Source organism: Pan troglodytes, chromosome 19, assembly GCF_028858775.2.
Source record: "Pan troglodytes isolate AG18354 chromosome 19, NHGRI_mPanTro3-v2.0_pri, whole genome shotgun sequence".
Lineage (NCBI taxonomy): Eukaryota > Metazoa > Chordata > Mammalia > Primates > Hominidae > Pan > Pan troglodytes.
In genome coordinates, this window is record NC_072417.2 from 19946981 (window position 1) to 19960735 (window position 13755).

Sequence of the window (13755 nt, forward strand, 5' to 3'; positions counted from 1 at the left end):
TTTAATAGTTTAATAAAAATTAGCATAATTAACGAACATCTGTATGATCCAGAGTGGTGCAATTTGGCACTTGGAAACGAGGGCTTAAACATGATTGCTGTGAGTTTAATGTTGTTTTAATTCTTTTTGGCACTGTGCAGTGAAATAAACGTTTGGTGGTGATAGTTCTCGGCCGGATCTCATTTGCATTTTTCTCCCTTTGATTATGAGCAATTGTGGACTCCCCAGCAATTCATCAAAGTAGAAATTATTTTAAAATACCTCGTGGTGTTCAGACTGGGCTGGAGCAATGCATGGGGGTGGTAGTGGGAGAGAAGGTTAGAAATTTTCCATTCATGCTTTAAACATCTCAGCCCTGCAGCCCTTTCCGGTTATACCGCCAAGGGATGAAATCTGGAAAAGACAGTCAGATCCCGGGACCTGTAGGTGCTTTGATTAAGCTCCCAGGCTCCCATAGCAGGATGCATATGGTCTCTGGGACTGTGCCATCCTCCTTACACTTCTGCCTGCTCTTTTGTTTTGAAGGGCAGAGAGTTGATTTCACTCATTTCAGTTCTCATCACTGTGGCGAGGCTTCTACATCTGCAGTCGGCAGGGTCAGTGTTCCCCTCGAGCAAGAGCAGACAGACTGGGAGCCTGGCTTTTGCAGGTACCCTGCGGAGACTCATCTGCTTCCTGTTCGCACCCTCTTCGAGTTGGCAGAGAGCACCTTCCCAAGACTTCATCCCTACTCCTGGCATTACGACTAAAGAGGGGTGCTACAGAGTGTTAGTCAAAGTTAGGAGCGTTGAACAACCCCCAGGGAGCAAATGCCTTACTGTCCCCTGCAGGTGATGCAGATGACAGCATCTGGCAGGTGGAAGACCACATTTCACACATTTCAGCAAGTTGACTTGGATCAAAAGACTCTCAGACAACACTGCCCACTCTCTGCCTGTGAGATAGCAGAAGAGCTAAAGCTAGTTTTTACGAGTTACAATGTGAGAGGTAGACAGAGTATGTATTTCCCCTTCACAGCAAGGCAACACTACAAGAAAACTTAAGTCAGAAACTGCCCTAATTTCAGTGTCGGAAAATGGACAGTAACATATCTTGTACCAAGAGGAGCTTAAAAATGCCCTGACAGGCTGGGCAGGGTATAATCCCAGCACTTTGGGAGCCTGAGGCTGGGGGATCACTTGAGCTCAGGAGTTCAAGGCTAGCCTAGGCAACATTGCAAAACTCTTATCTCTACAAAAAAAAAAAAATACAAAATAATTAGCAAATAAAAAATAATTAGGCAGTGGCATGCACCTGTGGTCCCAGCTACTCTGGAGGCTGAGGCAGGAGAATCTCGAGCCCAGGAGGCAGAGGTTGCAGTGAGCCGAGATCATGCCACTGCACTTCAGCCTAGGTGAAGGGAGTGAAATCCTGTCCCCCCCCAAAAAAAAAAAAAAAAAAAAGCTAAAGAATTATAGGTAATTTCCCATAAGACGTTGCGAACTGTAGGGAGAAGCTGGCCTGGAAGAGGGAGGAAATGAGGTGTGGTGGGTCAGGCACAGTGGCTCACTCCAATAATCCCAACAAGCAGGAGGATTGCTTGAACCCAGGAGTTCACGACCAGCCTGGGCAACATAGGGAGACCCCATCTCTACAAAAAAAAAAAAAGTTTTTTTTTTAACTAGCCAGGCATGGTGAAATGCACCTGTAGTCCTAGTTACTTAGGAGGCTGAAGCGGGAGGATCACTTAAGCCCAGGAGTGGTTGCAGTGAGCTATACTTGCACAACTGCACTCCATCCTGGGCAACAGAGCGAAACCCTGTCTCAAAAAACAAAACAAGAAAAGAAGGTGTGGTGTAGGAAGAGGTGGCAGACAGACACATTTAGTTATTTAAGGCTGATTTTCACAAGGCAATTCCCTGGTCCTAAAAGGATCAACTCAGTAGTCTCACTTCTTGTGGCATTTCAGACTCTTATTGTTGTATAGGGAGCCATTTGAGGAGACTGTCTCCAAAGGTAGTTGATCTCTTTCTGCCACAACTAGTTCAATCACCAGGGGAATATCTTGGAGTTAGTTGTAACTAAATCTGCTCAACTAAGAATACAAATTCCCACTGCCCCCTTCATTTCATCATAATCTCATTTAACAAGTTTTTTGTTTGTTTTGTTTTGTTTTGTTTTTATTTGAGATGGAGTTTCGCTCTTGTTGCCCAGGCTGGAGTGCAATGGCATGATCTCGGCTCACCACAACCTCCGCCTCCCGGGTTCAAGCAATTCTCCTGCCTCAGCTTCCCGAGTAACTGGGATTACAGGCATCCTCAACCACGCCCAGCTAATTTTTGTATTTTTAATAGAGACAGGGTTTCACCATGTTGGTCAGGCTGCTGTGGAACTCCTGACCTCAGATGATCCACCCACCTCGGCCTCCCAAAGTGCTGGGATTACAGGTGTGAGCCACCGCGCCCGGCCTCATTTAACAAGTATTTATTTGGCCCCACTCTGTGCTGGGTATAGTGCTGAATGCTGAGAACACAAAAGCAAACAAAACCAACAAGGTCCAGTCCTCAGAACTTTCCAACTAGTGATTGACACTGAGACAAAGACAGGCAGATAGAAGGCAGTGTAATCACAAGCTCTTTTCCAGGAAAGCACAGGGCACAGCACTGTGGACCGTGTAACCAGGACCCCACACAGTCAGAGAGTGTCAAGGAGAGGCTTCTAGAGAGTGAGTAACTCAGGGACTGAGATCTGAAGGCTGCTTAGGAGTAAGCCCCATGAAATGAGAAGGGAAGTAGAGGCTAAACAGGCAGAGGAAAGGTTCCAAGGTGAGGGAGCCTGTGGCCCATGGGAGCAGCTGAGACAAGTTCTATTTTACTAAGGGACACTAAATCTAGGAGGTGAGTGACAATGCTGAACAGTGAGTGGGACTGGGTCATGCAGGGCCTTGTCTACTTTGTTAAGAAGTTAAGGGGTGGCTGGGCACAGTGGCTCATGCCTGTATTCCCAGTACTTTGGGAGACCGAGGCAGGCAGATCACCTGAGGTCAGGAGTTCAAGACCAGACTGGCCAATATGGTGAAACCCCATCTCTACTAAAAATACAAAAATCAGTGAGGTGTGGTGGCAGGCACCTGTAATCCCAGCTACTCAGATTGAACCCAGGAGAATCATTTGAACCCAGGAGGCAGAGGTTGCAGTGAGCTGAGATCGTGTCACTGCACTCCAGACTGGGCAACAGGAGCTATGGCTCAAAAAACAAAAACAAAAACAAAAACCAGTTAACAAGGGACACTGGGAACCCACCGAAAGTTTCCAAGCAGAGCAGTGACATTATCAATGTGTACTGTAGGGAGCGAGTCTGGCTGCACAATGAATAGAGTGGAGAAGAAGAATGCTGATACAGAGATTAACTTGGAGACTGTTTCTGTAGTTCTCACGTGAGATGATAGCTACATGACCCTAAGGTATTGGCAACTGGGAACGGAAAGAAGATGGAGGATTTTAGTAATATTTTAGAGGGAGAATCGACAGGACTCAAGGATTGATTAGAAGCGGGGGATGGGGCTGGGCGAAGTGGCTCACGCCTGTAATCCCAGTACTTTGGGAGGCCGAGGCGGGTGGCTCACCTGAGGTCAGGAGTTCGAGACTAGCCTGGCCAATATGGTGAAACCTCGTCTCTACTAAAAATACAAAAATTAGCTGGCCGTGGTGGCACGTGCCTGTAGTCCTAGCTACTCGGGAGGCTGAGGCAGGAGAATTGCTTGAACCTGGGAGGTATAGGTCGTGGTCAGCCGAGATCATGAGAGCACACCACTGCACTCCAGCCTGGGTAACAGAGAGCAAGACTCCATCTTAAAAAAAAAAAAAAAAGAAGAAGAAGAAGAAGAAGAAGAAAGAAGAAGAAGGTGAAAGTGAAATTGGGAATGACTCCTGAGATTCCAGCCTGGGTAACAGTGCATTGTAGTACAACTCACTGAGATAGAGAACCAAGGAAGCAAAGATAGCTTTGGAGTCAGGATGGAGGTGAAGGCAGGATTACATGTTAAATTTAGGACATACTGAGTTTGAACAGCTTGGTGGAATGCACTTGGCTATTGGGGTCCAGTACAGACCTGGGGTGGAGCTGTGGTCATGAGTGATAAACACAGACATGGTGGATACTCTACAGAGATATATGGGATTGCTCTAGTAAAGCGCATCAAGACAGAAGAGAAGGCCAGGACAGAACCCTGGAAAACAACCACATTAAAAAGCAGAATTGAGCAAGATGAGCCTGCAAAGGAGAATGAGAAGAAGTAGAAGTAGAAGGAGAGAAACCAGGAGAGTATAATTATCATAGAAACTAAGAGAATAAAAGGCCTCAAGGAGGATCAATAGTGCCAGCACTGCTGAGAGATCAAGTAAGTTAAGGACTGAGAAGTGCTCAGGGAATTTGAGCAATGCAGAGGTTACAGGAGACCATGGAGAGAGAGCCTAAGTAGAGGATGGCAACCAAGCCTGATGAGAGCGGCTTCAACAGTGAACAGGAAGGAAGTTGGAGCAGTGAGTGAGTAAACTTTTCCAACAAGTGTGGCATAGACTAGCAGAAATGGGAAGTAGACATCAGTGGCAGCTATTTAATGGTTGTTTTAAAAAATGAGAGAAACTTGAACACCATTCAGTGCTGGTGGAAGGAGCCATTTACTTTACAGGCAATGGTCAGTCTCCACAGAACCTCATCTCTCGGAAAGAAAGGAGAAGGGTTGCAAGTGCGTGTTGTGAGGGGTAGTCTTAAACCAGGGGAGGGGTGCTTCCCCGACTTTAATGGGAAAGAAAGATGGTTGTCAATACAGGTAAGTTCCTGCTTTGGTGGCTGGTGGCTGACAAATCTGATGGCTTCTCTTTTCCCTTTGAAGGTGGAGAAGAGGTTGTCAGAAGCAACAAGAGTTTGAGGAGGGGAGATATTAGATATCATAATTCTATGATAATTATATGCATCCAGAGATAAAAAGATCACCAGATAATGCTAGGGACTCTGAATTTTACATATCACCAATCTGGTTTTATTTCTTTTGTTTTGTTTTTCCTAATAGTACTCAGCAACCAAGTGTACAAAGAAGCAGTTAGCTCTTTGGTACCCCAAATCCAATTGAACTGGAATATGTGATATTTCCCATACTTAAAATTTCATTCGGGGCCAGGCGCAGTGGCTCACACCTGTAATCCCAGTACTTTGGGAGGCTGCGGCGGGTGGATGACGAGGTCAGGAGCTCAAGACCAGCCTGGCCAACGTGGTGAAACCCCGTCTCTACTAAAAATACAAAAAATTAGCTGGGCGTGGTGGTGCACACCTGTAGTCCCAGCTACTCAGGAGGCTGAAGCAGAAGAATCGCTTGAACCCAGGAGGCAGAAGTTGCAGTGAGCTGAGATCTCACCACTGCACTCCAGACCGGGCAAAAGAGCGAGACTCCATCTCAAAAAAAAAAAAATTTATTTTGGCCAGGCACAGTGGCTCACACCTGTAATCCCAGCACTCTGAGAGGCCGAGGTGAGCAGATCCGAAGTCGGGAATTCGAGACCACCCTGGCCAACAGGGTGAAACACCGTCTTTACTAAAAATACAAAAATTAGCTGGGCGCAAGCCTGTAGTCCCAGCTACTCAGGAGGCTGAGGCAGGAAAATCATTTGAACCCAGGAGGTGGAGGTTGCAGTGACCCAAGATCGTGCCACTGCATTCCAGCCTGGGCGACAGAGTGAGACTCTGTCTCAAAAAAAAAAAAATTTTTTTTCATTCTAATTTTACTTCTTTCAAAAGAAAGAAAACATTTTCTGGTGCTATCAGAAATAGCCGCATACTCAGAGTGGGCACAGTGGCTCACGCCTGTAATCCCAGCACTTAGCAAGGCTGAGGCAGGTGGATCACTTGAGGTCAGGAGTTTGAGACCAGCCTGGCCAACATGATGAAACCCCATCTCTACCAACAATATAAAAAATTAGCCAGTTGTGGCCAGGCCAGTGGCTCACGCTTGTAATCCCAGCACTTTGGGAGGCTGAGGCGGGTGGATCATCTGGGGTCAGAAGTTCAAGACCATCAAGGCCAACATGGTGAAACCCCATCTCTACTAAAAATAGAAAAATTAGCCGGGCGTGGTGGTGCGCGCCTGTAATCCCAGCTACTCAGGAGGCTGAGGCAGGAGAATCGCTTGAACCTGGGAGGTGGAGGTTGCAGTGAGCCGAGATTGCGCCACTGCACTCCAGCCTGGGAGACAGAGCCAGACTCTGTCTAAAAAAAAAAAAAAAATAGCCGGGTGTGATGGCACGCACCTGTAATCCCAGCTACTCAGGAGGTTGAGACAGGAGAATTGCTTGAACGTGGGAGCCGGAGGTTGCAGTGAGCTGAGATCTTGCCACTGCACTCCAGCCTGGGCGACAGTGCGAGACTCCGTCTCAAAAAAAAAAAAGAAATAGCCCCATACTCTTCAACATCTGCTGTGCTTTTGAGAAGCTTTTCTGTATTCAAGGAGCTGCATCCTCACTCTGTGACTACCCCTTAAACTCTCTTTAAAACCCTCTCATCCTCTTTCTTGTTTGTTCCTCTCTGTGACTAGCCTGTCATTATTAATGTACCTGTCACCTCTCACCTGTTCTAGGGAAAGAATCTAATGTTTAGAGCATCTACTATGTATCAAACACTTTCAGTTGTTTTTACTTCAGTGATACAATTTACATCCCCACAAGATAGAAGGGAGATATTATCCCTACTCTCACAAAGAAGCTAAAGCTAGGAGAACCTAAGGTCATGTGACTACTAAATGACCAAGCGAGGATTAGATCTCAGTCTGTCTGACTCCAAAGCCCATTACTCTGCTGTAAGCTCCCAAGGAACAAGCAATCTTCTGATTCATCATTACATACCTCATGGGAACTCAAACAGCACTTTGCACATAGAAGATGCTTGATAAATATTATTGATTTGAACTATGACTTGACCCCTTGAATATCTGTAGTATTCTGGCAATTTAATGTGTGCCCAACTTTCTCTAAGAAGCCATACCATTCGGCTTGGTTTAAAAAAAAATGCTCTTCAGGTTCAGCAAGGGCATCAAATGTGCTAATTTTACAATGTAGACAGGAAGATGGCAAAAGGAAAGTGCTTGCTCTCTTCCTCTAGATGATTTTTTTAAATTTAATAATCCCATCAGGGAAGTTAACAGTTCACAGTGATAATGGCAACAATGAAACCACCAAACAGAATCTCCCATGCAATCACTAGAATAAATGAGCAGAAGCATGAACAAATTCTAACTGACGCTATCCTCTTTTCACTTTTCAGGAGTATAACATGTATGGCTGGTGGGTGGGAGAACTGAACAGCCTCGTTGGGATTGTTCCAAAGGAGTATCTCACCACTGCCTTTGAAGTGGAAGAAAGATGAAACCCAGGTATCAGAACCATGGCCAATGAACTGCCTAATAGTTGAGTGGAATTTGTGGGCCACTACTTTGTTTCTCTGAAAGATGAGAGTTGCCAGTGAAGTAGCTTTTCTTCATTTCTCATACTAATGCTAGTGATTCACCACTGATGGAAAGAAAATGCCTCTGGAATTGTTTTTTTCTTAAATTTGGGGACAGTGTCACTTAGGATAAGGTTCAACTAATAGCAACATAAAATCTAAACTAAAAGTGACTTAATTAACACAGAAAGCCAGGCACAGTGGCTCACACCTGTAATCCCAGCACTTTGGGAGGCCGAGGTGGGCAGATCACCTGAGGTCAGGAGTTCGAGACCAGCTTTACCAACATAGTGAAACCTCATCTCTACTAAATATACAAAAAAAAAAAAAATTAGTCAGGTGTGCTGGTGGGCGCCTGTAATCCCAGCTACTGGGGAGAATCGCTTGAACCCGGGAAGCGGAGGTTGCAGTGAGCCAAGATCACACCACTGGACTCCAGCCTGGGCAACAGAGTGAGACTCCGTCTCAAAAAAAAAAAAATTCACACAGAAATGTATTTTTCTCTTCTGTAAAAATATAGAGGTAAGTGGTCCAAGGTATCCAGTCCCAGGTACCTTTTCTTTTTGTTCTTCTCTGTGTGCCCAACATTCTCAAGGTTACCTCAAGGCCAAGACAGATGCTCAATCTCCAGCCATCCTGTCTGCAACCTACACAGCACAGCAGGAAAGATAAAAGGAGAAGGTCAGGCCGGGCGCAGGGGCTCACACCTGTAATCCCAGCACTTTGGGAGTCCGAGGCGGGCAGATCATGAGGTCAGGAGTTCAAGAGCAGCCTGGCCAACATGGTGAAATCCCATCTCTATTAAAAATACAAAAAATTAGCCAGGCATGGTGGTGTGCACCTGTAATCCTAGCTACTCAGGAGGCTGAGGCAGGAGAATCGCTTGAACCCGGGAGGCATAGGTTGCAGTGAGCCAAGATCACGCCATTGCACTCCAGCCTGGGCGACAGAGCAAGACTGTCTTGAGAAAAAAAAAAAAGAGAGAGAAAAGCATACCCTCTTCCTTTAAGGGTACTTCACAGATGTTGCACACACACTTCCTTTCACATTCCATTGGTCAGAAGTTGGAATATATGGACACAGCAAGCTGTAAAGAAAGCTTATAGCCCTGTGTCCAGCTTAGAATTGGGAGATTCATGATTAAATACAAAGGGAAGAATGGATATTGGGATAAAACTAGCAATTTTTGCCACAGGGATGGATCTAGGTTTATCCCCAGCTCTCAAACCCAGGGCACCATTTCCCCAAAATCCCCACATATTGCAATATGACTGACCAAGATTAGGAATCCAATATGAGGATTCCTTATATTGGAACATATGAAATATTGGAACTATGGAACATAATCAAATTAACTTTTAAGTAATAGAGAATATGGTTTGCAGGGCCAGGCACAGTGGCTCACACCTGTAATCCCAACACTTTAGGAGGCCAAGGCAGGAGGATCACTTGAGATCAGGAGTTTGAGACCAGCCTGGGCAACAGAGTGAAACCCCCCTCTCTACAAAATTTTTTTTTTTTAATTAGCCACGTGTGGTGGTGCACGTCTGTAGGCCCAGCTACTTGGGAGGCTAAGGTGGGAGGAATGCTTGAGCCCAGAAGGTTGAGATGACAGTGAGCCATGACTGCACCACTGCATGCCAGCCTGGGTGAAAGAGCAAGATCCTGTCTCAAAAAAAGAAAAAGAATAGGTTTGTGTTTTATTAGCAAGAACCACATTGTGTTTCAAAATAGTGGGGGTGGGTGCCTGGTTTGGGTGGAGTAATAGTGGGAGCCACTTTGGTGCAGAGTGGGTTTTGGTTAGAATTAAGATTCTGATGGAGGGCCCCCAAGACCAGCATGTTGTCACTAGCTCCATCTTCTGGCCTGAAATAGGAGCAGTCTTCACTGCTGGGGGTAAAGAATGGCATCAGTGTGACAGTGATACAAACACTCCTTGGAGTCCAGACCAGAGCCCACTCTAGTGTGCTGCAGCAGCTGAGTGAACTCATTTAGGAAAATACATAAGGATAGATCTTATTCTCCAATGCCCTTGTACAACCATACAACACCAGCTCAGGCCTGTCACTCAAGGTTTGACTTTATGATTTTCCTGATGAAGACTGTTTCATGGCCACAAGTATAGAGGGTTGGAATTTTTCTGTCAAATCTAAACAAATCCAGCCAGCCGGGCATGGTGGCTTACACCTGTAGTCCCAGCACTTTCAAGGCCAAGGCAGGCGGATCACTTGAGGTCAGGAGTTCGGGACCGGCCTCACCAACATGGTGAAACCCCATCTCTACTAAAAATACAAAAATTAGCCAGGCATGGTGGCGGGCACCTGTAATCCCAGCTACTTGGGAAGCTGAGGCAGGAGAATCACTTGAACCTGGGAGGCGGAGGTTGCAGTGAGCCGAGATCGCGCCATTGTACTCTAGCCTGGGTGACAGAGACTCCATCTCAAAAAAAATAAAAAAAAATAAAAAACAAATTCACCCTTTTCACTCTGTCATTTATTTGTTTATCTCTTCATTGTCTTTGGCCCAACAAATCTATTTCTAAGAATTTATCTGGCCAGGCGCAGTGGCTCACGCCTGTAATCCCAGCACTTTGGGAGGCCAAGGGGAGCAGATAACGAGGTCAGGAGTTCGAGACCAGCCTGACCAACATGGCGGAACCTCGTCTCTACTAAAAATACAAAAATTAGCCAGGCGTGGTGGCGGGCGCCTGTAACCCGGCTACTCAGGAGACTGAGGCAGGAGAATTGCTTGAATCCACGAGGCGGAGGTTGCAGTGAGCTGAGATCAAGCCACTGTACTCCAGCCTGGGCAACAGAGCAAGACTCCATCTAAAGAAAAGAATTTATCCTATTGACCATTTTTGGTTTGGGTAAAAAAAGAAAAAAAAATAGAAATTATCCTACAGCTATACTTGCACATATGCAAAATGACAGGCACATACGGTTCATTGTAATAGCAAACACTTGGAAATGACCTAAATGTTTAACAGAGAACTAGTCAAATAACTATAGTACATTCATAGAATTGAATATTATGCAACAGTAAAAAAGAAAGGGAAACTGTGTGGAATACATTCTGAGATATGTTGGTAAGTTTAAAAAAAATAAAACAGCAAAGAATGGGAGCCAAATCTGCCCCATTTGTATAAAAAAGGACTGGAGACTATATATACCTATTTGTTTATATTTGTATGGGATATTTCTGGAGGGAGACATGAAATAATAACATGGTTGCCTCCAAGGACAGAGAAACTGTGAGACAGGGTAAGGGGGAAAACATTATACTCTGTGCCCTTTAATACATCTATATTTTGAATCACAAAAGCAAATTTATGTATTTTTCCTCCTTTAGGAAATATATTCTTCCCTCTCTCCTGCCTTTATGAGGAAACTGATCATCAAAAGTTCCCACTCCCTACTTCTGCCACCCCACCAACGCCTTGGACTCCTCTCTTTGCTGAAGCGACCCAAGTCTCTGACACCTCAGAGTGACTGTAAGCTACCAGTAAGACAAGTGGGAAGAGGCACGTTCATCAAACCTGTTACTAAACCAGCCTAGTCATAGCTCGTCCCCATCTCTAAATGTGTCCACACAACCACATCTGCCTTTTCCACAAGCTTTTCACAAAGAAGGTGAGAGAGAAGGAAACCTTGGGAGGAGGACATTGCTGGTTGTTCTGGCTGGTTTGAAAAGCACAAATAAACTTGGGATGTGGTTCCTTGCCATGTGTGATGATGTTGAGCTCCTTTTTGTAAAATGATATCAATATGTCAGCTCTGGGCATTTTTACCACCTCCCAATAAAGTGGAGATAGCATGAGAGAAAACAAAAGCCCAGAGAAAAAAAGGAGACTTGGAATTGTCTTTCAGAGCAGAATCTTCACTGGAATCCACGTCTATTGTTTATTTTTTGTCTTTTTTTTTTTTTTTTTCTGAGACAGAGTCTTGCTCTGTTGCCCAGGCTGGAGTGCAGTGGCATAATCTTGGCTCACTGCAACCTCCACCTCCTGAGTTCAAACAATTCTGCTTCAGACTCCCGAGTAACTGGGATTACAGGCGCCCACCACTACACCTGGCTGATTTTTGGTTTTTTGTTTGTTTGTTTGTTTTTGAGATGGAGTCTCGACTCTGTTTCCCAGGCTGGAGTGCAGTGGCGCAATCTTGGCCCACTGCAACCTCCCCGTCCCCGGTTCAAGTTATTCTCCTGCCTTAGCCGCCCGAGTAGCTGGGATTACAGGCGTGCATCACCACACCCAGCTAATTTTTGTATTTTTAGTAGAGACGGGGTTTCACCATGTTGGTCAGGCTGGTCTTGAACTCCTGACCTCAAGTGATCCACCCACCACGGCCTCCCAAAGTGCTGGGATTACAGGGTGGCTGAGCCACTGCACCCAACCAATTTTTGTATTTTTATAGAGACGGGGTTTTACCATGTTGGCCCGGCTACTCTCAAACTCCTTAGCTCAAGTGATCCACCCGCCTCAGCCTCCGAAAGTGCTGGGATTACAGACATGAGCCACCGCTCCCACCCAGCTACTTGGTTTTTTTCCTATGTGCTGAATCTCCAAAACGAGACAGAACCAGAAGCAAGGCCTTGGAGTCAGCACATTGAAGAGTTCCTCTTCAGGCCTCGGGTTAGTTAACAACCCATGTGTCCTCCACTACAACACCTCCCAGGTAGGGGCTGAGGAAATGCTCTGAGGAGGGCTCAAGTATGGATACAGGGCTCCCTGTTTCCCTTTCCTGTTGTCTGTACCTAGCACTCAGGTTACCTGCATATTAAGAGGCAGCAAAACATAGTGATTAACAGCATAACATCTGCAACCAGACAGCCTGGGAATAAATCTCAGTTCCCTGTCTACTGTGCTCTCTGGAGCAAGTTATTTGACCGTTTATGCCTCAGTTTCCTCACCTTAGAAGGGATATACTCTATTCACTGTATCATTAGGTGATTAGGAAGATTAAATGATTTAACATGTGTAATGGTACTTGGAACAATGCCTGGCACATAATAACTGTTCAATAAGGGTAGCTGCTATTATTGCCTGATTTCTCTACAGGAGAAATTTTGAAAGACAGGCAACTGGCCGGGTGCAGTGACTCACGCCTGTAATCCCAGCACTTTGGGAGGCCGAGGCGGGCAGATCACGAGGTCAGGAGTTTGAGACCAGCCTGGCCAACATGGTGAAACCTCATCTCTACTAAAAATACAAAAATTAGCCGGGCATGGTGGCATGCACCTGTAATCCCAGCTACTCGGGAGGCTGAGACAGGAGAATCGCTTGAACCCGGGAGGCGGAGGTTGCGGTGAGCCGAGATCGCGCCACTGCATTCCAGCCTGGGCGGCAGAGTGAGACTCCGTCTCAAAAAAAAAAGAAAAAAGAAAAAAGAAATCCCTGTTCAGAGAAGCCCTGGATTGGTGGTAGCCTGCCTCTCCTCTGTAATGACCATGTTGCAGCACTGGAGTAAGACGCCCATCTCACATCACAAAAGAGAAACAAGGGGGCAAACAGGGATGTTAGTGGGCTCTAACTTACTCCAAAAAACATAGATCTTATACCAACTATTCATTTCCAGATTATCTGATCCAAGAGTAAAAAGAAGAAAACAGTTTCGTGTATGATGGATAACTGCATGGAATGAAAAGGGGAAATTTTAGGTTTAGGAGGAAAAAAAAACCCAAGTGAGATAAAGGCAATATAGTAGTGTCCTTAACGTCCCCCTACGCTTCACACAGAGTGCTAAAGGAGAAGGAACCACTAGGTGGCAGCATATGAGCAGGTGAACCAAAGAGAACCAACTGCCTCCAGTTTTAGGAGCCTTTGCACCAATCCCATCCCACAGGAAAGGACAATGGGCAATATTCTAAAGTGTTTAACAGAGGGAGCAAACACAAACCCTTCTATACTCCTCCTCTGCCACCCACCTCTCCCCCACTCTTCCATCCCCCGCCCATCCTTCCCTGGAGACCCAGGGACCCAAATCTGAAAAGCTGGGTGGCTAAGAGGCCAGAATATCATCGTGCCACCACTCTGTGGCTGAAAGACATCAGAAAAGGGGATACCAGAAGAGAAAGGGCCGGGATCTGGGACAGGATGAGGCTGAAAAAGGAAAAGGTCAGCTGGGTGTGGTGGCTCACGCCTGTAATCCCAGCACTTTGGGAGGCCAAGGTGGGTGGATCACGAGGTCAAGAAATCAAGACCATCCTGGCCAACATGATGAAACCCTGTCTCTACTAAAAATACAAAAATTGGCCAGGTGTGGTGGCGCATGCTTGTAATTCCAG

At 45.9% G+C, this 13755-nt stretch overlaps 1 protein-coding gene across 23 annotated transcripts in view; it reads left to right on the plus strand.

Annotated features, from left to right (window-relative positions):
- SKAP1 (src kinase associated phosphoprotein 1) overlaps window positions 1-11193 on the plus strand; it is a 296523-nt gene extending 285330 nt beyond the window's left edge. For all 23 annotated transcript variants that reach the window (XM_523821.8, XM_009431825.4, XM_054671234.2 and 20 more), the window contains 2 exons: window positions 7291-7399; window positions 10822-11193. In XM_523821.8, the coding sequence (XP_523821.2) occupies window positions 7291-7392 (102 nt within the window). In that variant the 3' untranslated portion in view covers window positions 7393-7399; window positions 10822-11193. The remainder of the gene's footprint in view (window positions 1-7290; window positions 7400-10821) is intronic.
- Window positions 11194-13755: the final 2562 nt, after the last annotated feature.